Raw genomic sequence first — 23,876 nt, 5'->3', positions numbered from 1 at the left:
CCTGCTTCTACCACCACCAGACACCAGCCAGTTTGCACTGGCTCCCAGACCTGCCTCTGTCCCCCATGCAATGCTTCCCCCCAGCCTCCAAGGCCCTTCTACCCACCCATGACTTCCTTTTCCCAGGCGGTGGGTTGAGCACCCCGTTTCAGGACGAACAGTCCCGTTGATCCCTCCTCGTGAGCCTGTATCTGTATCTGAGCCTCTGTCCTGGTTTTGCCTCCACCTGACGCGCATCCTGGGGCAAGCTGCTTCTCCTTCCTGAGCCTCAGTTTCCCCACCTGTGCAACAAGAATAGAGAGCCCCACCTGCCCCCTCCCGGGGCCGCTGGAGGCCGAGATGAGGTCATGGATGTGAGAACATTTGTTTTACAAGTGCAGGGTGTAATTACGGGGCTGCTCCTTGGGGAGATGTGCCAGGAACAGCCGGAGAGGGGGACAGGAGCTTAGGGAAGAGTTCTCCGTGGGGTGAGGGTGGACGGGGGTCCTCAGGCCGCTGGGGCGTCAGCTGGGGCATGAGTGAAGAGGTGGGCCAGGGTGAAGACTGCCCTCCTTCCTCTCTCCTCCCGCCCTTTCCCTCCCGTCTGCTCCCGCATCTCAACCTTCCCAAAGCCCCCCAGCCCCCCGGCTGCACATGAAATACAACTCCTGGTGTCCGCCCTGAAAATAAATATCTTTTGCTAAAAAAAAAAAAGGAAAGAAAGAAAGAAAGACACAAACCCAAACCCCAAAGCCAAACAGCAAGTCTGTTATTTGGGAGTTTAATGAGCGTGTGAAGTCCCTGCTGGGGCTGGAAATGATGAGGCTCCAGGCAAGAAGATTGGGGGCTTCATTTTCCACTCTGAAAATGCCAAGGGGTCAGGTTCTGTGGGAACAGGGGTGGGGAGCCGGGGCCGGTGACCCGGGGTCCCCTCTCCTTCCCCTCGCAGCCTGCCCTGCCCCCAGAGCTCCTGGCTGGGGCTGGCAGTGAGGAACTCGCCTCTCTGGAAATACTCCGATATCCACCACTTCTGCTAGCGAGAACACTGCCCACTGGGGCTGCACCCGGGTGCTGGGACTATATCGCATCACTGCATTTCCTTCCGTGGCAATCCCGTGGGTGGTTGTTACTTCCATTTTACAGATAAGGAAACCGAGGCTCAGAGAGGGGAAGTGACCGGCCCTTGGTCAGTAAGCAATAGAGTCAGAATCAAACCCAAGTTGGACTTCCAAGCCCGAGCCCTTTCCAGCTCCCCGTGACCCAGGGTGGCCGTGGGTGCCATCCCCACCTCCACCGTCGGCCCGGACCCCTGGGTTCTGAGGAGGGAATGAAGCGGAAGGGCGAGAACAGTACTAGGAAATGCCAGGCCTGGGACAGTGGAGCTGAGGCCAGCCATGGCCGGGTTCTGCTCTCCCAAGGTGTCGAGGGGCGGCGGCCTGGCCTGGCGCCCGCGGTGACAGGAGGACACCGGTGTGGCGGTCACCGCAGGCGGCGGCTGTTGTGTTCTTGGCCCCATTTTAAAAATAGTCAGGACTTCAAACATGGACTCCCAAGGAAAACAAACAGTCCCGCGTCCGTCCGCCCGCGCACGCCAGCCGTGGTGAGTAAAATTAGCCTGGCGGGGACTACACAGACGTGAGCACTGGCCACTGTTTGCCCAGGCTTCCAGCTGGGCTGTCCCGAGACCTCCCTGGCAGAGGCCTCTCGCCTGTGGCATTCTGTCTCCCACAGGGGAGAGGAGGCTCTTGGAGGCCCTGGCCTCGGCCCTGCAGATGCACCAGGGTCCCAGTGCTGGGGTCAGGGAAGCCTCACGATCAAATCCTGGCCGTGTCCCTTACTGTGTGGCCTTAGGGGAGAAAGATCACATTTCTGTTCCCCTTTCTTTAGTTGGAAAATGGGGACACAGGTTCCCCTGCAGCCTTGGTATGAAGTGGATTAAGATTATGTATCTGAAGGGACACCTGAGTGGCTCAGTTGGTTAAGCGTCCGACTTTGGCTCAGGTCATGATCTCACGGTTCATGGGTTTGAGCCCGCGTCGGGCTCTGTGCTGACAGCTCAGAGCCTGGACCCTGCTTCCGATTCTGTGTCTCCCTCTTTCTCTGCCCCTCCCCCGCTCACTCTGTGTCTCTCTCTCTCTCTCTCTCTCTCTCAAAAATAAACATTTTAAAAAGTTAAAAAAAAAAAATGTACCTGGAGTGTTTAGTACCTGACATGCGGTTAGTGTTCTGTAGACGTGTTATCTTATGCAAGTGGGAGCTGAGTCAGGCTTCTGGAAAACCAAGTAGGAGAAGTTACCAGTACCTCTAGTATTTCACCCAGAAGCCCCAAACCGTGGTCTCAATAGACTCATGATTCCATCTCCCCGCTTGGAAAAGCAGAGGCTCAGGGCAGGCAGTGTGGACCGGAACCAAGACTCTCCAAGCTGGAGGGGCACCTGGGTGACTCAGTCGGTTAAGCGTCCGACTTCGGCTCGGGTCATGATCTCATGGTTTGTGGGTTCGAGCCCCTCATCGGGCTCTGTGCTGACAGCTTGGAGCCTGGAGCTTGCTTCGGATTCTGTGCCTCCTTTTTCTCTCTGCCCCTCCCCCAATTGTGCTCTGTCTCTATCAAAAATAAATAAATGTAAAAAAAATAAAAAATAAAAAAAGACTCTCTAAGCTGGAGAAGCATTCACACTATTCCCGGTGCCTTTAGGAGCCCAGCTCTTGAGGCTTGGAACCCTGGGGTACTGATGCTTCCTGTCCCCTTTAGGTGATCATGGGGGGTGGCCGGAAGTACATGTTCCCCAAGAATAGAACCGATGTGGAATATGAGATGGACGAGAAGGCCAGGGGCACGAGGCTGGACGGCCTGAACCTCGTTGACATCTGGAAAAGCTTCAAACCGAGACACAAGGTAACCCATTCAGGGGCCAGGTGGCTGCAGGAATGGGGCTCTGGGGAACCTCTCTCTGGATCTCAGTTTGTTTCTTCCTCTGTAAGTGGGGGGTCATAATTCTTACCTTGAGGGGTTCCAATGATCTAACAGATACATGAATGGCACATAATACATGCTCAATTAATCCCTCCCTTCAGAGGAGGGCACCCAGGAGAACTAGGCAGTGAAGAGAGGGGGCCAGAGAGTCACCTGCATGGACATTGAGGCCACTTGAGCCCCTACTGTGTGTGGGACCCCTCGCCGGGCATGAATTCCAAGGGATGAATCAGATGGTCAAAGGAATGTGGATCTCTGTGTGCTTGGATGGCTGGAAGCCCGGGACCTACGGGAACCCAGAGGGGACAGACCACAGGGAGGGGCTGAGAAGCCTTGAGGAGGAGGAGGAGTAGAGGAGGAGGTGGCAGGAAGGGGAGGGTGCGAGCCACGGTGGGAGGTGGAAGCCGTCCATCTTGAGTTGGCTTTGGCCCTGGTGAGGGCACGTGCTGGGGACGGGAGGCTGGAGCGTTGGAAGGGCCTGAGTGCTGGCTCCCTGGAGTGGTTCTGGCAGCCGCTGGGCCTGGGGCAGCTGGGGTCTGGAAATGACTGTGGTCAGGGCTGAAGACAGTGGGGAGCAGCCTGGGAGCCACTTTGATGTCACTCTGGGGTTGGGTTTCTGAGGGTTCCAGGACTGGCCCCCAGGGACGCCTTGTGGGATGGGGCTGGGCCAAGAGTGAGGTGGAGGCAGGGGCCTGGGGATGGCCCCCACAGGGTAGATGAGGGTGGGACTGAGTCGCTTTGAACCTTTTCCGTTCCTCTGAGTCAGCTCTGGCCGGGCCGGAGCCCCTTCCTGGCCCAAGCCAGAGAGACACTGCCCCTCCCAGCCTCAGTTTCTTTATGTGGGACATGGGGCTAGGATTTAGTCCTTCTGGCCTGGGCAGGTGCTTAACCCTGGAGCTCAATCTACACTCCAAGAGGGAGAGACAGGACCCACACCAGTCAACGGACAGGGTGTCCCTGTGGGTTCCCAGGTAGGCCATACATACCTCGAAAATCATGCCTGAACAGTGGATGCTGAAGTCAGACTCCCAGTGGCTCTGTCATCTGTGACTCAGTATCCTTGTCTGCAAAATGGGAATAACAGTATCTCCCTTGTAGGGTTGATGTGAGACCTGAATGAGGTAACACAGGAGAACCAGCTCAGCAAAGCGGGGGTGGGGAACCCCACTTCCTCAGCCTTCCCGCCCTCCTTCCCTAACAGTCACTGAGGCTCCAAAACCACAGATCCCAATGCTATTGCCCAGAGAAGGCAAGGGGCTGTCCTGAGGATGCACAGCTGATTCCTGGCGGTACTGTAGCCCCTGGCTCTGGTGCTGAGTGGTGACATCTCCAGTTAAGTCAGCCAGCCTCTTCCTGCGGCCTCTGTCCGCATTTCCTTTATCAGCCTCTTAGATGAGGTTGCTGGGGGAGACCTAGGGTTTCACTTCCTCCTTAGCTCTCCACAGCTTCTAGAACACACACAGCCCACACCCCTCAGTGGGTGCTCAAGGCCCCTGGTGACCTGCACCTTCCTCTTCTTGGCTCCATGATCCCTCCCTGCTATTTGAAACTCTCCTCCCTGACCCCAGGCTGATCGATGGCTTCTTGTCCTCCAGGGCCCCATTAGGACATCACCTCCACCAGGAGGCCCTCCCTGATCCTGCCTCTGGGCCCACAGTGCCCCCTGGTCTCTCGGAATTCTCTTCCCTTGCATTAGAATTGCCTATATGTCACTTCTTGAAGGCAGAGATGGGAGGTCCTCAGGGAGGGGTTAGTAAATGACTGAAGGAAACAAATATGTGCCCCGGTCCCTGAGACCCACTGGGCTCTGTCCTCCCAACCCCCCAGCTCCCACGTGGCTGACACTGGCCTTTCCTCCTAGCACTCCCACTATGTCTGGAACCGCACCGAACTCCTGACCCTTGACCCCTACAGCGTGGACTACCTCTTGGGTAAGTGGAGGGTGTGGAGTAGGGGACACCCAGCTGGGTGCCCTGGGGCTGGGGCTGTGAGTCCAGCACCTGAGGGGCCAAGGTCCCAGCCCTCCCTCTACTTAGGGACCTTTGCTCTCAGGTCGAGGACCTGGGAGAGGTGAGGAAGGGGGTCTGGTTCATAGAACTGGGCCTGAAATCTGCTGGCTGTGCAAAGTGAATGATTCCGTTGAGCACAAAGGGAAAGGAACGCTCAGGTTGGGGAAGGGACCTGTGGCATCCCACTCAGCTCATTAACATCAGGGCCCAGGTAAATCCAAACCCCGGCTGGGGCAGGAAGCCTGGAGCCAGCCCTGCTGTGTGGCCAGGGCAGAAGCCAGCCGGGTTGTCTCTGCTGGTCTTGACTGGGGGATGTCCCCCGGGGAGTGGGGAGCCAGGGCCCTGGTGAGGTGGAATGAGGCCCTGCGCACCACCACGCCGACACCTGGGTCCCCTTTCCCACCTGGCTGCCATGCCCAGTGAGTGGTGGCAAAATTTCCTACAAACCTTTTCCAAAGAGCACACCTCTAGGTCCTGGGTGTATCATTGGAGGTTATGGGCTCAAAGCTGGGCACCTGGGAGGATCCCCTAGACAGACCACACACACACAGCCCTCTGCTTGCCTGGGTCACACAGCACACACCCTATATAGCACACACAGGTGTGTAGAGTTATACATGTTCCCATGCAGCACAACAGGCCCACTCGTGGATCTCAGAGCCAGAGTGCTGGGTTCAAATCCCACTCTACCACATATGAGCTCTGCAACCTTGAGCGGGTGGTTTCTCCTTTCAGTGCCTCAGTTTTCTCTTCTGTAAAGTAGGAATAATGTAAAATGAGGCTAATGATGGGGCCTACCTCAGGGCTGCCATGAGTACACGTGAGCCAATGCACTGTGTAAATTACTTGTTGGGGCGACTGGGTGGCTCGGTTGGTTGAGCGACCGACCGACATTGGCTCAGATCATGATCTCGCCATTCTGGAGTTCGAGCCCCGCCTCGGGCTCTGTGCTGACAGCTCAGAGCCTGGAGCCTGTTTTGCATTCTGTGTCTCCCTCTCTCTCTGCCCCTCCTCCACTCATGCTCTGTCTGTCTGTCTGTCTCTCTCTCTCTCTCAAAAATAAACATTTAAAAAATAAATAAATAAATTACTTGTTACCGTGTAGCAAACGATCTCCAAACTCAACAGTTTAAAATACGAGTTAATATTATTACTTCACACAGTTTCTTGGGGTCAGGAATTTGGGAGCAGCTCCACTGGGTCTCCCATGAGGTTGCAGTCATCCGAAGGCTTGACTGGGGCTGGGGCTTCCATAATGGCTCACTCCTAAGGTTCGCAAGTTGGCGCAGGCTGTTGTCAGGAAGCTTCAGTTCCTCGCCACATGGAGATCTCCATAGAGCTGCTGAAGTGTCCTTATAACATGGCAGCTGGCTTCCCTCAGAAGAGTATGCACGGCTAAGGCTGTAATATTTTATGCCCTGGCCTGGAGGTCACATACCATCATTTCTGCAGTATTCTGTTGGACACACAGGATAGTCTTGGTGTGGGAGGGGACACACAAGGGTGTGAATTCCAGAAGACAGGGACTATGGGGTGCCATCTTGGAGGCTGGCACCTATGTGCTTCCAAAGCACTTAGGACGGCCTGTGGCACACAGCATTCTGTTCATTAGAGCTCTTGCTTGACTGTGCCCCCACTCACAGAAAGGGTAAGGTGTTCTAAAAGAACATCCCGGACTAGAAATACCACCCCGGTACATGTGGAATCTTGTGACATGGTCAAAGAATGGATCAGTCTTATTTCACAACTGAGGAAACCAGACAGTGAGCCAAACCTTCTACCATCTTACCACACAGGACACTATACCCTTCACACCTGACCTGTAAATGACGCGTAGGTGCACACGCAATCTGCCCCATTGAATCCGTGCCCTCAGCCTGGGGGCTGCGGTGCCATGCCTGGAGGCCTTCAGGCTTGGGGCTGGGCTGATGGGCTTAAGTCCCAGATCTCCCACTTAGCAGCCGAAGATACCAAGCTACTGAGCACCGGTGCCTCAGTCTCCTTCTCTGTAAAATGGACTTCGGTGAGCCCTTCCCCATAGTGTGGCTGCAAAGGTAAAAGGAGGCGTGTTCTCAAAGCACTGGGCACATCTGGGCCCACAGGAGCTTCCCCCTGCCCCCCTACTTGCTCTCACCCCAAGCTGTATGCGCCCAACCTGTGTTCCCTGAGATAGCCCGGGCTCCTTCGGGGCCCTCCTTGCAGAGTCATGAGAACTCACCATCCATATTGTCCTGTGTCCTCAGGTCTCTTTGAGCCGGGGGACATGCAGTACGAGCTGAACAGGAACAGCACGACTGACCCGTCACTCTCCGAGATGGTGGAGATTGCCATCAAGATCCTGAGCAAGAACCCCAAAGGCTTCTTCTTGCTGGTGGAAGGTAGGGCCCCAGGCTTGGCCTCAGGGCCACTTCCCTGGGAGCTTCCTGGGGTCGGGGGATGGGGTAGACAGCTGTCTACTTTTGGGGAGAAGGAGATTCCTTTTGGGGAAGATGGGGTACGCAGGGTGTTGAAGCCCCCAGCCCAGCAAGCCGTTCTCCTTTGGGCCTGAGGATGGCCCGTCAGGCTGACTAGTCCAAGAAGACTTCCCAGGAGCCTTCCTTCTGGGGGTCCCTCCCCGAGGCCCCTGAACTTCACTCCTTCCAAAAGACAAATTAGTAGGCCCTGATGGACCCCCCTGCATCTGAGTGGCTGCCTGGCTGGGCTCAAGGAACAGGCCCGGGGTCCTTGTCCACACACGCCCATCAGTCTGCGGGAGCCCTCAGCTGGATGGTGCGTATCTGCCGTTCCTAGGCACGTGTGGGGCCAGCGTCAGATTCGTGAGTCCTGTGCCTGAAAGGAGACCCAGGGCAGGCCCTGGGATGTCCCGGGTCCCCCAGATTGGGACAGCCAGAACTTTGGGGATTGGCAGTGCTGCGTGCCAACGTTCACAGGGTTTCCCAGCGCTGATGGGAAGCACTGGAGTCGGGCTTGTGTTCTTCGCTGCTGCGGCCTCTACCTGTACATTTCTGTAAAATGAGGCCAAAAATAGTTTTCGAAGGGTTATTAGCATCCATTGCGTTCAGAGACATAAAGTACTTGGAACAGGGCCCAGCAGAGAATAAATCTTCCGTGTTTCTATTATTACCATTATTATGATTACACAATAGCTAAGTCAATAACAATAGGAAGTGTGAGGAAGTGATAAAGTTTCCGGAATCTTCCAAAGTTCTAATAGCCATTGTCTTCTGTGGTTCCTGATGTTGCCTCACTGAACTCTAGAGGTACACACACACACACACACACACACACACACTTGCACATATACTCTCACCACACATATACACACACTCAGGCCCCTCTGCCTTCCAGAGGCCAGTGGCAGCCAAGCCGGCTTGGCCGCTTTCTCGCCAAACCCCAGGGTTCCCACTTAAGCATGGCAGGTCTCAGCCTGGCCTGAACAGGCCTCTGACGCCAAGGACCCAGCCAGGAACCAATGGTGGTGAGCACAGGCTCCCCTGGGAGCATTTCTCTTTGTGACTGCTCCCAGACCCACAACAAAGGGAGGACCCACCCTGCCAGCCTGCCAGGCCAGAGTGGTGAGGCTCAGGCCAGTGGGAAGCGAGGGCGGCCAGGCCGCCCCGGCTCAGGACCCTCAGAGTTGGGAGTGTCCACTCAGGCATCCTTCTCCTGTTAGAGACAAGGAGGGGTCCCCTCAGGTCATGTAGCCCTGAGCCATGACCTTTAAAGCCAGGCTCAAAGCCAAGCATCTTGCGCTCATATAGGAGAGGCGGCACAGGATCCAGGCTTCAGAGGCCTTTATGAAGGCTTGTCATGGGCACTGAGAATGAGAGTCATGCCTGAATTCAAATCCCGCTACTCCCACCTTGGTCGCGTCACTTCTGCCCCCAGGCCTCATTTGCTCCATCTGTAAATGGGGCCGATTGTGCCCATTTCTGCCCAGGATTGTTGTTACGGGGAAATAAGACACCGGCTTGTTGTGCCTGGCACTCGGTAGGACCTCAGGCTTGCTGGTTCCCTTCTCTGTCTGTCTGAGGTCTCAGACTCCTTCAAGCAGCTGAAGATGCTGCACTGAGAGCCCCATGGGGTCACAGACAGAGCACAGAGTTTTCAGTCAGGTGGATCTGGCTTTGCTCTCTCTGTGCATGAGCCCTTGGTCTACAGCCTACCTTCTCTGAGCCGCTGTAAAGGTTGAATGCCACATAAAGTGCCTGGCGTGGTACACGGCGCATGGCAGTTCCCCATCAAAGAAAGGTTGATCCAGCAGTAGCGTGGTGGGGCCTGGGGGCACCGATCTTCCCTCCCCTTCACCCGAGCCCTCTGCCTCGGTGTCTCAAGGAGGCAGGATTGACCACGGGCATCACGAAGGCAAGGCCAAGCAGGCGCTGCATGAGGCAGTAGAGATGGACCAGGCGATTGGACAGGCAGGCGCCATGACGTCCGTGGAAGACACACTGACCATCGTCACTGCAGACCACTCTCATGTCTTCACTTTCGGCGGGTATACCCCCCGTGGCAACTCTATCTTTGGTAGGTGGGCCTCTGTTGGGGTGGACACTGGGCACTCCCAGGCTGCCCGTCTGGGAGCAGGCGCAGGGTGGGAGAGCCAGCAAGCTCGGGGCCTGGCCCGTGTGGGATCCATGAGAATTGGGTAGGACAGAGAAGTTATGGATGGGTGGGGGGTGTAGGGTCAAGTGCATGAGTGGCTACCTGTGTGATGGGTGGATAGAAGAATGAGAGAGAGGATGGATGGATGGACTGGTGAGGGCTGGGTGGATGGACAGACAGCCAGGTGGAATACCAGATGAGGGGGATGTGGGCACAGTGAAAACTGAGGGGTGGTTAGTTGGAAGTAAGCCAGGTTTAGAAGGTGGCTTCATGGAGTAGTTCAAAGGGGACTTGAGGGTTGCCAGGCTGGGGCTTGGGGACTCCAACATGACTCCGGGGCCAATGCCTTTCTGTGCAGGTCTGGCCCCCATGGTGAGTGACACAGATAAGAAGCCCTTCACCTCCATCCTGTATGGCAATGGGCCTGGCTACAAGGTAGTAGGCGGTGAGCGAGAGAACGTCTCCATGGTGGACTACGGTGAGATTGTCAAAGTCCAGAGCTGGGAGGGGACACGGTGCCCCTTGGGGATGGGCTTGGGAACCCTGCAGGCTCCCTGTAGGAGACCCCAAGGTCAGGGGTCTCCTAAGAGCCATGACTTGAGTCAGAGCAATCCCAGTTCAAACCCCCTTGTACGATTGAGCAGCTCTGTGACCTTGGGCATCAACGTGGTCTTCCCCAGCTTCCCTTTCCTCCTTAAAAGAATTCTAGCTCCCAGGGTTGTCTGAAGGACTAACTGGGTCTGAGGAGCTTCGTGTAGTGCCCGGCACGTGCAGGTGCCTGCTCTGTTACACTGCCATTTTTATGGGCTATATAATATTCCAAAATCTGAGCCTTCTCAGTGTATTCATCTGGTTCCCTCCTGTTGAATATTCATTTGCTCATGATGGCCCCAGTAGCCCATGGGGGTCTAACTGTGCAGCCAATGGTAGGAGGCTCTCCCGGGTTGACTGTTCCCTTCGAATTGAAACAGCCCAGCTGAGGTTGATTTTTCTCTTCTGGGGGTTGAGGGTACAGGCTTCTGTGTCAGAACGGACTCAGGCCCAAATCCCGTGGCCTTACACAAAATGACTTCCCGGCACTGAGCCTCGGTTTCCTCCTCTATGAAACGAGGGCATGTGAGCCAGCCTGAAAGAGCGGGGGGGAAGTGGCTGCAGACTGCCAGTCCCCTGGCAGGCTCTCAGCAAGTGTTTCTTCTGGCCCACAGCTCACAACAACTACCAGGCGCAGTCTGCTGTGCCCCTGCGCCATGAGACCCACGGTGGGGAGGACGTGGCGGTCTTCGCCAAGGGTCCCATGGCGCACCTGCTACATGGCGTCCACGAGCAGAACTACATTCCCCACGTGATGGCTTACGCGGCCTGCATCGGTGCCAACCTTGACCACTGTGCCTCGGCCAGCTCGGCAGGTGGCCCTTCACCAGGTCCCCTGTTCCTCCTGCTGGCCCTGCCCTCCTTGGGCATCCTGTTCTGAGGGCCCGCGGCCCAGGCACCCACTAGCCTATGACAGATGGCCAGCCTCCCTCTCTCAGCACTGCCCACCACCTGGGAGCCCACACCTCAAGGGCTGGGGAGGCGGGGGGCCTTCACAGCCTCAACAGCTGCCAGAAAGAGGACCCAGGAAACCAAAGTCTGCTGCCCGCCTCGCTCCCCTCTGGAATCCTCCACTGGCACCAGACCCATTCCTGGCCTCCGGCCTCTGATCCCTCCCTGCTGCCCCTTTGGCCAACAGAGTAGGTTTCTCTTGGGCAGGCAGAGAACACAGACTGCCGAAATTCTCAAAGCATCTTATTTTTCTAGCAAACATATTTCTCCAGGCCTGGAGGCCCCGAAGCTTCCATGGAACATTCCGGATCTGACCTTCCCACTCCCCTCCCCTCTTGGAACCACCAGGCCCCATCATGCTCATGTCCCTACCCGCAGGGGAGACCGAGTCCTTCCCTGCAGGATGGGGGTTTGCTCACTCATTCCGAGGCCGCCAGGGGCTCCCAGGAAGTAAACTGGGACTGGCCATCCAACCCCAGGGTGGCCAGACACTTCCCAGCTCTTAACACGCACGCCCACTCCTCTCTGAAGCGACACCCCTGTTTGGAACGGCAAAATTTTTTTTTTCTCTTTTTGGTGTTGGTTAAAAGGGAACACAAGACATTTAAATAAAACTTTCCAAACATTTCTGAGGACAGAACTGAGTCTTTGTGGTCAGTGAGGAAGAGAATGAAACAAGCTTGTTTCTCTGGGAAGAATTGGACTCTGGGCCCAGGAGGGCAGATGGAGTCCGGCGGGGAGGAAGGGGTATCCTGCTGACCCGGGGGCTTCTTCACTTGTTACCTGCGTGACTTTGGACAAACTGCTTTGTATCTCTGTGTCTCTGTCTTCTTAGCTATAGAATGGGACGCAGTCCGGTCTGGGTTGCTATTAGAGAAAAGTATGCCTCTGGGTCCTGAAACTCACAGCAAGAAGGCCTTCAAGGGCCCTGTGACACTCTTGCCACACAGCTCCGACAGACAGAGCTCCATGTCCTGGTCCAGTGGAGCTGTTCGTTCGTTCATTCATTCATTCATCCAGCAAATCCAGTTGACCCTTGAACAAGATAGGTTTAAATTGCATGGGTCCACTTACATGCAGATTTTTTGGGGATAAATACAGGAAATGTATTTTCCTTAAGATTTTCTTTTCTTTTTTTTAAAGATGATACTTTTTTTTTATGTATTTATTTTGAGAGAGAGAGAGAGAGGGGAAGGGGCAGAGAGAGAGGGAGACAGAGAATCCCAAATAGGCTCCACGCTGTCAGCGCAGAGCCTGATGTAGGACTCGATCTCACGAACTGTGAGATCATGACCTGAGCCGAAATTAAGAGTGGGATGCTCAACCAATTGAACCACCCAGGTGCCCCTCCTTATGTTTTTTTTTTTTTTAATAACATTTCTTTAGCTTACTTTATTGTAAGAATATAGTATACGGTGCATATAATATCAAATATGTCAATTGTTAACATATTTATTTTAACATAATACACACAACATAAATATGTTAACAGCTAATTGACTGTTTTATGTTATCAGTAAGGCTTCTAGTCTTTAGGAGGCTATTTGCTAAATTTGGGGAGGGGGTCACAAATTATACACGGATGTTTTACCGCGCAGGGGGTTGGTGCCCCTAACGCTCATGTTCAAGGGTTGATTGTGTTGAGTAGGTGCCAGGCACCAAACCAGGTCTTAGGAATTTTGTGGCAAACAACACAGACATGCTCCTTGCCTTCACAGAGCTTCAGCCTAGCTTGGCGATGGTGATCTTTCCATTCCTGATTATCTGGCCTGAGAACTGGGCTCAGGATTGCACCTGATATTGGGTATACAGGGTTCTCCAAGTGTGCTCCTTGCCTCATTGGAATGACAGTCCCTATGAAGGTAATAATCATAATCGTAAACATTGAACACTTACCAGCTGACAAGCTCTGCTTGGTGATCTATATGGATTCAGTTCATTTGATCCTCACTAGGAAGTAGGCCCCTGTCATCCACATTTATAGATTAAGGAAGCCGAGGGTGCAAGGCGTGGCGTGATTGCTCAAGGTCCCCAGGTTGTGGGGCTGGGATTTGAATCCACATACATCCGATTCCAAAACCCCTATACTTAATGACATCCTTTGTTTATAATACGTTTCCGACTTCCTGACAACATTCGAACGCAGCCAATGCTAGTGACTCAACACACACGAGTCAAATGTGAACTCAGAAAGATGAGAAACCATGTCAGAAGTGTGCCCTTCTTCAGGGGAGAAAATGCAATCGAGCTGATTTCTCTCTGAACTTTCTGGCAGTCCTGGCAGAAAGGGGAGTCCAGCCATGCCGATGCTGGGAGAGAAAATTAAAACTAAGGGGTGCTTGGGGGCCCCTGGGCAGCTCGGTCGGTTAAGCATCAGATTCCTGATTTCGGCTGAGGTCATGAACTCACAGTTTGTGGGTTCAAGCCCCACATCAGGCTCTGCACTGACAATGTGGAGCCTGTTTCAGATTCTCTCTCCTCTCTCTTTGTCCCTACTCTGCTTGCACTCTCTCTCTCTCAAAATAAATAAACTTAAAAAAAAAAAAACCAAAAAACTATGGGCACTTGGGTGGCTCAGTCAGTTAAGCATCTATTCTTGATTTCAGCTCAGGTCATGATCTCTCAGTTCGTGGGTTCAAGCCCCATGTCTCCCTCTCTCTCTGCCCTTTCCCTTCCCTTTCTCTCTCTCCCTCTCTCTCTCAAAATAAATACATACACATTAAAAAAAAAAATTAAAACTACACGCATTCATTCTTGCCAGGGCAAAAAGACAACTCCTACCACTTTCACAATTTATATGTTATCTCTACTATTATGTCCTAAACAGTTGTTTAAATCCACACGGGAGCTGTTGAGCTTTAAACGCTCCCCAGTACCACCTGAAGTCAGCTTACGTGTCTCCAGGATGTGCAAGCCATACTTTGTGTCTTGGGTTGGGTTTTCCAAAGACAGACCCTGAGAAAAGGATTTGTGCACCTGTGGTTTGTGAAAGGAACCCAGAAGGCACCAGGCGGAGAGTGGGGAAGTGGGACAGGAGAAGGAGGGAAGCTGATAAAAGGTAAGTTATGTAGCAGCTCGCCATCAGGGGCAACCAGGGCTCAACCCCCACCCCTGCGCCCCGCCCCGGGGCCACCAGGAGGCCCAGCAGAAGACGCCCCTCCATCCATCCTCCTGCCGGCAGGTGAGGGAGCTGTGGTGTTTACTCACCAACTCTCATCCTTCATTGGCCAAGGGCTGCTCCCGGAAAGATGACAGCTGGGCACTTCCAACCTGCCCTTGCAGGGCTGAGAGAAAGCCCCAGGGCACGTGCTGGGACCTTAAATGCTCAGAGGATACAAACAGGGCACCAATAACATCTGTTTAACTTTGCGATACACGGAGGAGGCTAAAAAGCACGGACTGTGGGTCAGAGAGACGGGAGTGCCTGCCTCTGCTCCATTGCACTGTCGTTTCTATGAACGGGGGCAAGTTCTTTCACTTTGCTGCCTACACTGGAATGACAGTATCCACAGCACAAGGGTTTCCAGAACAAAGAAAGGATGGCAAATCCACATGTATTCATCCAGATAACCCTGCCTTCTGTGAAAGATAAATCCGGAACTTAACACGGGAAGAGTTTATTTCTATCTTAAACATCTGGTGCCTCTGGTCGGGCGCCTGGGACCCAGGCTCTTTCCACCTCGTAGTTCTGCCTCCTCCAAGTCCCGGATGCACCATCTCACTGGGACTACCGAGGTTCTGCGTGAGCAGCACATCGATGGGGGGGGACCCTCTTTTTAGCCACTTCTTCCTGGAAGTGCCACACGTCACCTCCACTCATGGTCCGTTGGTAAGAAGTGGTCACATGACCACCTAGATGCAAAAAAGGCTGAGTAGTGACATCTTCAGCTTTGGAGCAGGTTTCCAACCTCAGCATTATGGACTCTCGGAGCTTATGCTCACTCGCTCCCCAGACATCACTACATCCTCAGGGTGTTTGAAAACATTGGGAGATTTCACATCACGTGATATTTGGACTTCTGGCTTTTTCGAAAAATTGGAAGGTCTGGCTGGCACGGCTGCACGTTTCTGCAGGGCAGGGGCTGATCTGAGCCGAGAGATGGCGGCCCATCCAGCGTGTGGCTCTCCTGTTTGCCACCGTCCCCAGCACTCAAGGAACTCACACTAAGCCCCTTTCGGCAGACGTTACCCCTCCGGTCTGGGTGGAGACAGAGCTCGGGACCCATGCCTGTGAATGGGCCGTGGTTCTGTCCTTGGAAAGCTCACATCTCACGACAAGATGGCCAGAAGCAATCCCAGTGCACAGGCGAAGCAAGGAGCTGTGGGGGCAGCTAACCAGCAGAGGGCACGGTGGGGCGGGCACTGAGGCAGAGAGGGCAGCAAGCAGGCTGGGGCCTGACGGGCCAAGGAGCACTGAGGCAGAACGTGGGGGTACAGAGAGGATTCCAGAGGAGACCTTGTGGGGACAGATGGGCAGGAAGGTCTCGAATGCCATTCCAAGAAGCTGGAGGTGAACGAAGACCCTGGGGAGCCATGGAAGGTTCTGGAGCCTGGGAGTGAGCCTCATTTTTGAAAGATCATCATGGCTGCCCAAAGAAACTGTGACGGTGGACCAGGCAGGAGAAGCTGGGCCCATGGAGACGGGAAGAGGGAACAAACCCCAAATATGTGCCTGAGAGTCCCAGCTCCTACCTGTCCAGAAGGCGGCTGGAACAGCCGGTGAGTGAATAGTTGGTCAGCAAACTGACTGCGCTGATATTGAGGGACTGAGGGAGCAGCACATCAACTGCAGTGAGGTTGACACCTTGCGGGCACATGTGTCACGTACACGCCCCCCACCATCCTGTGAGGTGGGCAATATCATCCCCATTTCGCAGATGAGAAGGGTGAGGCGTGGCAGAACACAGTGACCTGCTCAGGGCCCATGGCTTGTAAGTGACAGCTGCAAGTTGAACCTAGGTGTGCCTGACTCCCAGCCCGTGTCCCCTCCCTGGCCTCTGGGTGCTAATCCCTTCAAGGAAAACAAGCCAGGCCCCATCAGCCGCAGAAGCCCTTCCATGGGGGAGTAAGAGCCCCAAGCCAGCAGAGTTTATAATTAGCCTTGGTGGCTAACCCAAGACCTCCCACCAAGATCTAGCACCAGCCGATCAGGGGGTGGGGAGGGTGGGCTGGGGAGATTAAGTTCTTAGAAGAGGATTTGGGCTCCCGAGTTTCTGGGTGGCTCCCTGGGGCCTCCTTGTGCTGCCGCCGTGATCATGACTCCAGGCCATGGAGTCCTGCTCCTCAGCCATCTGCGCCGGCCTCAGGATGGGGAGGACACACGTGCCCACCAGCCAAGCAGGGGGCAGGCAGGTTGGGGTCTGCCACCAGCCAGGGCCACGTGTCCCTCCTACCCGCGGGAACAGAGGCCTACGATCGTTGAGGTAGCGGGAACCCAAGCCAAGGCACGCGGGCGAACATTTCTATGGTGTCCCCAGAGTGCCAGGCACTGTTCCTGGTGCCTCACAGGGCACTTAGCCTATTTAGCCTCCCCACCACTCTCAGAGAGGGCAGGACTGTTTCTGTCTCCATTTTACAGAGGAAGAAACAGAAGCAGAGAGAAACTGGTCACTTTATGTAAAGTCACACACCACCAAGGGACGAAGGACGGGAAGCTGAGCGCCGTGGCGCCCCAGTGCGGGATTCAATCATGCCCAGACCTCCTCTGGGCATGGTGAGCAGCCAGGAGAGGTCGGGAGTGTCAGTGCAAAGGTGGCAGGGGCGGGACATCACGGGCGGAGATCCTGGGCCCTTGTCCTGGTGGGGAATGCCCGTGGGCTGCCAGCAGAGCCTCTGTCCCCACCTGCCCCCGCCAGGGTGGCTGGCTCCAGGGCATCGGAGGGCAGCCTGGGCTTGCACACCCTGGCTGAGGGCCCTGTGATTAGGCTCCTGCTCACTCAGGCCACCTGGTTGGGAGAGGATGGCAGCTGAGAGGCTGAGCCCTGAGGACCGTTGGCCGGGGCAGAGTGCAGGAGGGTCCTGAGGCAGGATCTGGAGGAGCGTGAGATGTGACCATTCACCCCGCTCCCTCCCACAGCCCCCGGGGCCAAGGCCTGAGGGGCTGCTGCCCGCTCCCCGGGCATGAGCAGATGCCGTCCTGGCATCTTCCCTCATGGCAAGTTTTGGTGCTTCGTGTGCCCTTTGTCTGCCTTCGCTCCTGAGGGATCTCCTGGGGCACAGGCCCCTCTCCACAGTCCCCCAGACCACGCTCAGGGCTGGAGGCCAGGGAGGAAGGCAGCCCAGAAAGGGTCAGACACCAACTTGAAGTCACACACTAAAATGGCTTAGACACAGAAGGTGACGTGGTCCAGTTTGTGCTTTGGAAAGATCACTCTGGCCACCGTGCAGAGGAAGAACCGGGAACACCAGGAGTAGACGCTGGAGGCAGTCTGGAGGCCTTGCTGTCGCTGGGGGTGGAGCTGGCTTGGGCCAGCTAAGTGTGGTGGTGGCGGGAAGCAGCTGGATCCCAGACAAGTTTGGGACTTAAAGCCAGCAGGGCTTGCTGAGGGACTGAATGTGGGGAGCAGAGGAAGTAGAGGAACCGGGGATGCCCCCTGAGCTTTTGGCCTGGGCACCTGGGAGGAGTGCATTTATGGACATGGGGGAAGAGATTTGGAGGGAAAACAGAGAAGTGGTTTGGCTCACGTTGGCTTAGAGATACCCGTTGGACTCGGGGGTGGACATGCCCGTGGGTAGTTGGGAAGGATGAGTCTGGATTCAGTGGAGGAGCTCAGCTAGAGACACAAGGAGGAGGGTCGTGACGGTATTTAAAGCTGCAGGGCACAGAGAGAACGTGATGGGCCCAGGATCACAGCCAGCCAGTGGCCAGGATTTGAACCGGGGTCCGTCAGACTCCAAAACCCACAGGAGCCTTTTTCACTCCAGCAGGTGTTCACTTCTGGGATTCCTCCAAGGTGGGAGAGGGAGGAAGGGAGGTGGTGCCGGAAGCTTCTGAAAATAAATCCAGGAACAACTGAGATCCTTCCAGTCTGGGCTACCCACCCCCCCAACTCCTGCCTACCCAGCCAGAGGAGCTCTTGTCAAACGTGGAGTCCTGTCCCCTTCCCATGGTACAGATGGAGAAACTGAGGCCCAGAGGCGGGCAGAGCTGGGATCTAGGTCTTCTGCCTGCCACCCTGTCTTCTCCACCAGCCTCTAAGGTAGGCTCCTGTCTGAACCAGCTCAATGGTTGAGTGGAAGCCATCCAAAGGAGACAATCCCGAAGGGGATGGATGTTTCTCTCGGGGCCCTCAGATGGAACTGGGGCCTGGGGCCTTCCCTCCTGGGCTCCCCTCAAGACAATGTTTGCCCCATGCCTGCCTCTACCCCTTGTCCAGCCATCCCCAGCCTTCGGGAGCCCTCCGAGTCCCTGGCAGGGCAGCCTTGAGCCTGACTCCAAGCCTGGCTCCTGTCCCGCAGCCCAGATCGAGGCCCCTCCTGGCCCCTGCCCAGACCACCCAGCGCCAGGGCCTGGCAGACCCCAGTGGGGCTGGTGGGCAGTGCTCCCAGGTTGGCCAGCCGCGGTCTGGCTCCACCCGAGGGGCTGTGGCCTGGGAACCGCTAGCTGTCTCCTCAGGGAAGCGGCTGGGATCTCCAGAACAAACAGGGAAACCACAGGCCCCTGCCCCACCCGAGGAGAGGGGGGCTACCTCTGGCCACGTCCACCGACACCCTGTTCTCCAGTCCTAGCCAGTAGGGAAGAAGCAGAACGGCTGTGGTCACCTGTGGACGGAGAAGGCTGCGACCGGGGCTCTGGCCATGCTGGCTGCCCCTGCAGAGCCCCCCACGAGGGAGGCTGGACTGAGCCGGGGCAGGGCACATCTCAGCTTCAGGCTGAGAACAAAGCCCTGGAATCCAACAGATCTGGGTTCAAATCCGGACTCTGCCACATCCTAGCTGAGCAGCCTTGGGTAAGTGACTACACTTCTCTGTGCCTCAATGTCCTCTCTGAAAAGTGGTTTCAGTGGCCCCTGCCACCCACAATTGTAGTGAGGTGACCCAGAGTCCTCTGGAGGGAAAGTGCCCGGCTCAGGGCATGACACACAGTAGGTCCTCGCGAGACATCAGTCCCTGACCCGTCACCGGCTCAGTGACAGCCAGAGTAATCTCAGGGGACTCCTGGGCCTGGCGGGGCAGGCTGGGACAACCTCCCTGATTCAGAGCAGCTGGGGGAGGGGAGCAGCTGACTCCACTAAAAGCCGCAATTAGAGCCCAATTTAAAGAAACGCTGTGTTAGTTCTTCCCAGGGCAGATGTGATTATAGGCTCGGAGCTAAACCGTTACTAACAGGATGCCACACAGGTCCCTTCCCGGGCATGGAGGATGTCCAGCCCCACACCCTCGCCGTACAACTGGGGAAACCGAGGCCCAGGGCAGGAAGGGACAAGCTCCAGCTCACGCGCAGGTTAGAGGGGGCCAGGCCCAAGCCCTGCCTTCCGACGGCCGCTCCAGGCTCTGTCCCCATCTCTTTGCTTTTCTCTGAAGGATTCATTGCTGCATCTAGAAGCCAGAGACACCTTGGAAGAGGTGACATTTCTTGAAAAGGAGGGATGGGGGCTGAGGTGGCTGAAACCCCTGAGAGGAGGTGGGGCCTCAGGGTGACACTGGCCATGAAGCCAGGGCCTCGGGGCCAGTGACAGCTCCCTGCCCAGCCCAGAGGGACCTCGAAATGATACTGATGATAATGACAGTGACCATGAGGGCCCCCCTCCTGCGGCACCTACCGTGGGCAGGCATCAACTCCTGTCTTTAGTTACCCCGGGAGGGAGCTGCTGGCGTCGACCCCACCGCAGGGAGGGCAAAACCAAGGTCCTCAGTCTCTTGCCCAGGATCCACCGGGAGCCGGTGGCAAGTGCAGGCAGTGGAACAGGTGTTCGAGCCCAGCCAAGTAGCTAAGGTCCTTTAGCACCAGACCCGAAGTGAGTTCCTCTCAGCAAATGGTGACAGTGGGTGAGTCAGCGAATGAATGAATGAATGAATGAGTGAATGAAAAGGCTACTTAAGGGACTCTGTTCCTGGGGAGGTGTGGGAGGGCATAGTCATCCCCTCCAGGGAGACCCCTGAGATTGATAGTCCACGGGAAAATGCCCATTTCAGCTCTCCAGAAACAAGAACTCACAACCCTCTGGGTCCCAGGAATCCGCCTGGCTGTCCCAGTGCCCTGAAGACGAGCCCTGCCAACACCCCTGCGGCCTGCCCCTCCACCTTAGTCCCAAGCAGCCCCCCAAGGCCAGAAGCCAAAAGTCACCCTGCCCTCATCCCCACCCCCCTCCACACTCTTGCCCAGGCTGAACTCCGAGTTGCAACTGGGGTCTGGGGCAGGGGTGTGATAGGGAAAAACTGGCCTCCTCTCTCCGCCTGCCCCTTCACTCTCTTCCTGCAGCGCACTTTGGGAGTCCCCAGGGTGGGGGCACTGCACTCACCAGTTAGCCTCAAGGAGCTTGGGAGGTAGGCTGCTGGAGCCCCCTGCTGGCCAAGCATCCCCATCCCCATTGGGGTGGGTCGGGAGGATTCTTCATTCAGCAAGTATTTATGAAACCCCTACTATGTGCCGGGCCCTGGGTTAGGCACGGGGCTCAGCAGAGAACGTACACAGACCCTCCCTTCTGAGGTCCATGGTTCCACTGAGGAGGTAACTGATGTCGGGGTCACGGCCTCCCAAGGACTGTCCCCACCCCCAGAGAACTGAAATCTCTCTGGGCAGGAGGTGTGCCCGCGCTGTGACACTGGGGTATGGTTGTGCTACCCCCACCAGGCTGGGGCTCCCACGGTCTGTGTATAAAACCTGTCATTCCTAAGAAACCTCTCCGCTCCCTCCAAGAGCCTCCCAGGATAGGGTTGCCAGACAAAATATAGGATGACCAGTTAAACTTGAATTTCAAATAAACAAGGAATGATTTTTTAGTATAAGTATGTCCCAAATATTGCATGAGGTGTACTTAAACTAAAAATTATTTCTTGTTTATCTGAAATTCAAGTTTAACTGGGCTCCGTGTTTCTACTTGCTAAATCTGGCAATCCTACCCCTGGAGCTCATTCCTTCTGCTGGCACCTGTCCAGGTGGCCCATGTCGTGCCTGGACATGGCCCCCTGCCTGCCCAGTTATAGCTCCTGTCCGCCCCCAGGACTGCTGTCCTCCCCTACCGGGCCCTCAGCTCCCAGGTGGACACCCACTCCCACCTGGTACACAGAGTCCAGCCTATGGACTGTCAGGAATGCTGTCTGACCTCCTTCACGATGGGCCCCGAGAGAGAGGGACAGAGCCACCGCTGCAAAGAGGGACCTCGAGCGTCAGAGACAGGGAGAGGCAGAGATCCAGAGATGAACATAGCAATGGAGACAGTGGGAGAGAGCCAGAGAGCTTAAGTCCCCCCGTCCAGTGCTGCTTCAGGGAGACCAGTGCAGGTGCCGGAGGGTCCTGAAAGCCCACGGGAGTTCGCCCTGAGTGGATCGGGACAGAGGCTGGGCCCCCGAGCCCCAACATTGGGCCTGGGACTCTGGGTCCCGGATGGGCAGGCCCTGGGAGGCAGCTTGGGGTCTCCCGCACTAACAGGAGTGGGAGTCCAGCCCCAGCCCCTGCCACTCTCCCCTCACCCTGCTTCCCAGGGGCAACACAGGGATATTCATGGCTTCCCAGAAGGGCCTATGGGGCAGCCAGAGTGGCTTTTAAAATTAGCCTCACTAACCAGATCTGGTTATTTCAGGAGACTCCGTCCCTGGCTGTCCCCTTGGCAGGGCGGGTACAGGGAGGGAGGGACCTCTACATTCCAGGGTCCCTGGCTAAGTACCCCCTGTGGCCTAAGCAGTAGAGAACATCCAGGTCCCCGTCCCCTGGCACTGGGCGGGCCTGAGCCTGCGGCCGTCTCCTTGGCAAAGTCGCCTCAGGGTTAACCATGAATGTCCAGGGACACCCCAGGGGACAGGGGAGGACCCCTCCTATTAGGCCAGGCACCCTAGAAGCCATGACAGTCTTTTCACACCAATAGGTAAGGCTTTGTCCTCCTTTGACAGGCAACGAACCTGAGGCCTGGAGAGACAGGTACCAGCTCTGAGGCACGGGGGACGGGGACGGTAGGTCAGCCAGGTGCCCAAGTCCCTCCACGGGAGGCCTCTTGCCTCCTGCGTCTGGAGAAACCTCTGGCTGCCATTTCCACCACCAGAGCTATTTCTAAGTAGAGTCCAGTGCTTCCCGGAGCCCGGTGCCCCCCACCCAAGCCCTAATTCCAGCCTCGGGTCAGTGTCCTGGCTCGCCCTCCCCACCTCGGAGCCCAGAGTGAGCACGGCACTGGCGCAGGCACAAGAGAAACAGCGTTGGACACTTTGATCCCAGAGGCCAGATTCCTCCTCAGCCTCCCCTGGCCCCATCTTGGAGCCTGGAGAGGTGGGTGTGGGTTGGGGCCCAGCCTGAAAGCCAGCCCGGAGGCCTGCCCTTGCCACAGATGGGGGGCCGGCACAGACCGGGCAGACAGGGGGGCAAAGGCAAGGTCTGCTTCTGCCACGACAGCCCCCAGTGCTCTAGCCCTGCTGTGGGTCGGAGCTGCACGAGGGAGTAAGGGCCACGAGCAGGGGTACCCAGACTCTTTTATAAAAGGATCGTCAGTCCCAGTAAAGCCTGGGGAGCTGAGGCTCAAGGAAGCAACCCGCAATCGTATGTTCCCAAAGCCTCGTGTCCGGACGCCCGTGTCAGGCCCGACACCGATCACTCCATCGTCCACACAGAAAGCTGACCCCACATCCTCTGATGTGGGCTGTAGGTCTGGTTCCCATTCATGGCTAATCACGGCTCCCACTCCCAACACGCACACAATTTCTCAGAGCCTATCACGTGCCAGGGTGCACTTTTGAATCTTCACATCAGGGTTTAGCGTTCCCACTGTACAGTTGAGGAAACTGAGGCCCAGAGAGCCAAAATCATGTGCCCCAACTCGCACGGAGAGGAGATAAAGGAACTCAGAGCCAAGCTCCTGACCTTGGTGCTGAACTGTGGCTGCCGGCCCTTCGGCGGTGGGACGGGAGGAGACCCGACCAGAGATGGAGAATGGGAGGGGGTGCGATGGCGGTTGTGCAGGGAAGGGCTAGGGCTAGTAGGGGACCCACAGAGCCCAGGGCAGCCTAGAGCCAAACCAGGTGGGTGCGGTTAGGCATCGGGTGTGAGTCACAGCCCCCGGGTGGCCCCAGACATCCTAGCGCCACAGAAGGGCCCTGGCAGGAAGAGCATGGCAGTGGGTGCACTTACCGCCGTCCTGGGGAGGGCGTGGGGGCTGGTGGCGGGGGGGAGGGGGCTGCAAAACTGTCAGGGAGGCCAGGGTACGTGGCCATCCAGGCTGCCCTTGCTCCTGCACTCCATCCTCAGAGGGGGCCCCCCTCACCCAGTACCCAGGCTGGACTCCCCACTCAGCCCCACATCCCATCAGGTCCTTCGCCCAGATGTTCACGCCCCACCCGAGCCCCGTCCTTCCAGGCCTGTCCACTGTCCTCCTGCCCTCTGTCCCCAACATCTGCCACCTTGATCCTCCCCTCCCTGCCTGACACTGCCCAGCTGGTCTACACCAGCAGTTCCCAACTGCTATGACAATCCCTCCCAGTTTCATATCCTCCATGGCTCCCCGCCGCCCTCAGCACAGACCCCTTGACCTGGCATTCAAGGCCATGTGTCCCCTGGCTTCATCTCTACCCTGTCACCTTCCCATCACTCAGAACTGTTTGCTACCTTCCCAGTTCCATTCTCC

At 56.4% G+C, this 23,876-nt stretch overlaps 1 protein-coding gene across 4 annotated transcripts in view; it reads left to right on the top strand.

Annotated features, from left to right (window-relative positions):
* ALPL (alkaline phosphatase, biomineralization associated) overlaps positions 1-11,736 on the top strand; it is a 58,088-nt gene extending 46,352 nt beyond the window's left edge. For all 4 annotated transcript variants that reach the window (XM_060625558.3, XM_060625555.3, XM_060625557.3 and 1 more), the window contains exons 7-12: positions 2,732-2,875; positions 4,815-4,884; positions 7,206-7,340; positions 9,298-9,489; positions 9,926-10,045; positions 10,773-11,736. In XM_060625558.3, coding sequence (XP_060481541.1) covers positions 2,732-2,875; positions 4,815-4,884; positions 7,206-7,340; positions 9,298-9,489; positions 9,926-10,045; positions 10,773-11,038 — 927 coding nt within the window. In that variant the 3' untranslated portion in view covers positions 11,039-11,736. The remainder of the gene's footprint in view (positions 1-2,731; positions 2,876-4,814; positions 4,885-7,205; positions 7,341-9,297; positions 9,490-9,925; positions 10,046-10,772) is intronic.
* Positions 11,737-23,876: the final 12,140 nt, after the last annotated feature.

Source organism: Panthera onca, chromosome C1 (assembly GCF_046562875.1).
Source record: "Panthera onca isolate mPanOnc1 chromosome C1, mPanOnc1 haplotype 2, whole genome shotgun sequence".
Classification (NCBI taxonomy): Eukaryota; Metazoa; Chordata; class Mammalia; order Carnivora; family Felidae; genus Panthera; species Panthera onca.
This window is presented reverse-complemented; position numbering and strand designations above follow the sequence as displayed.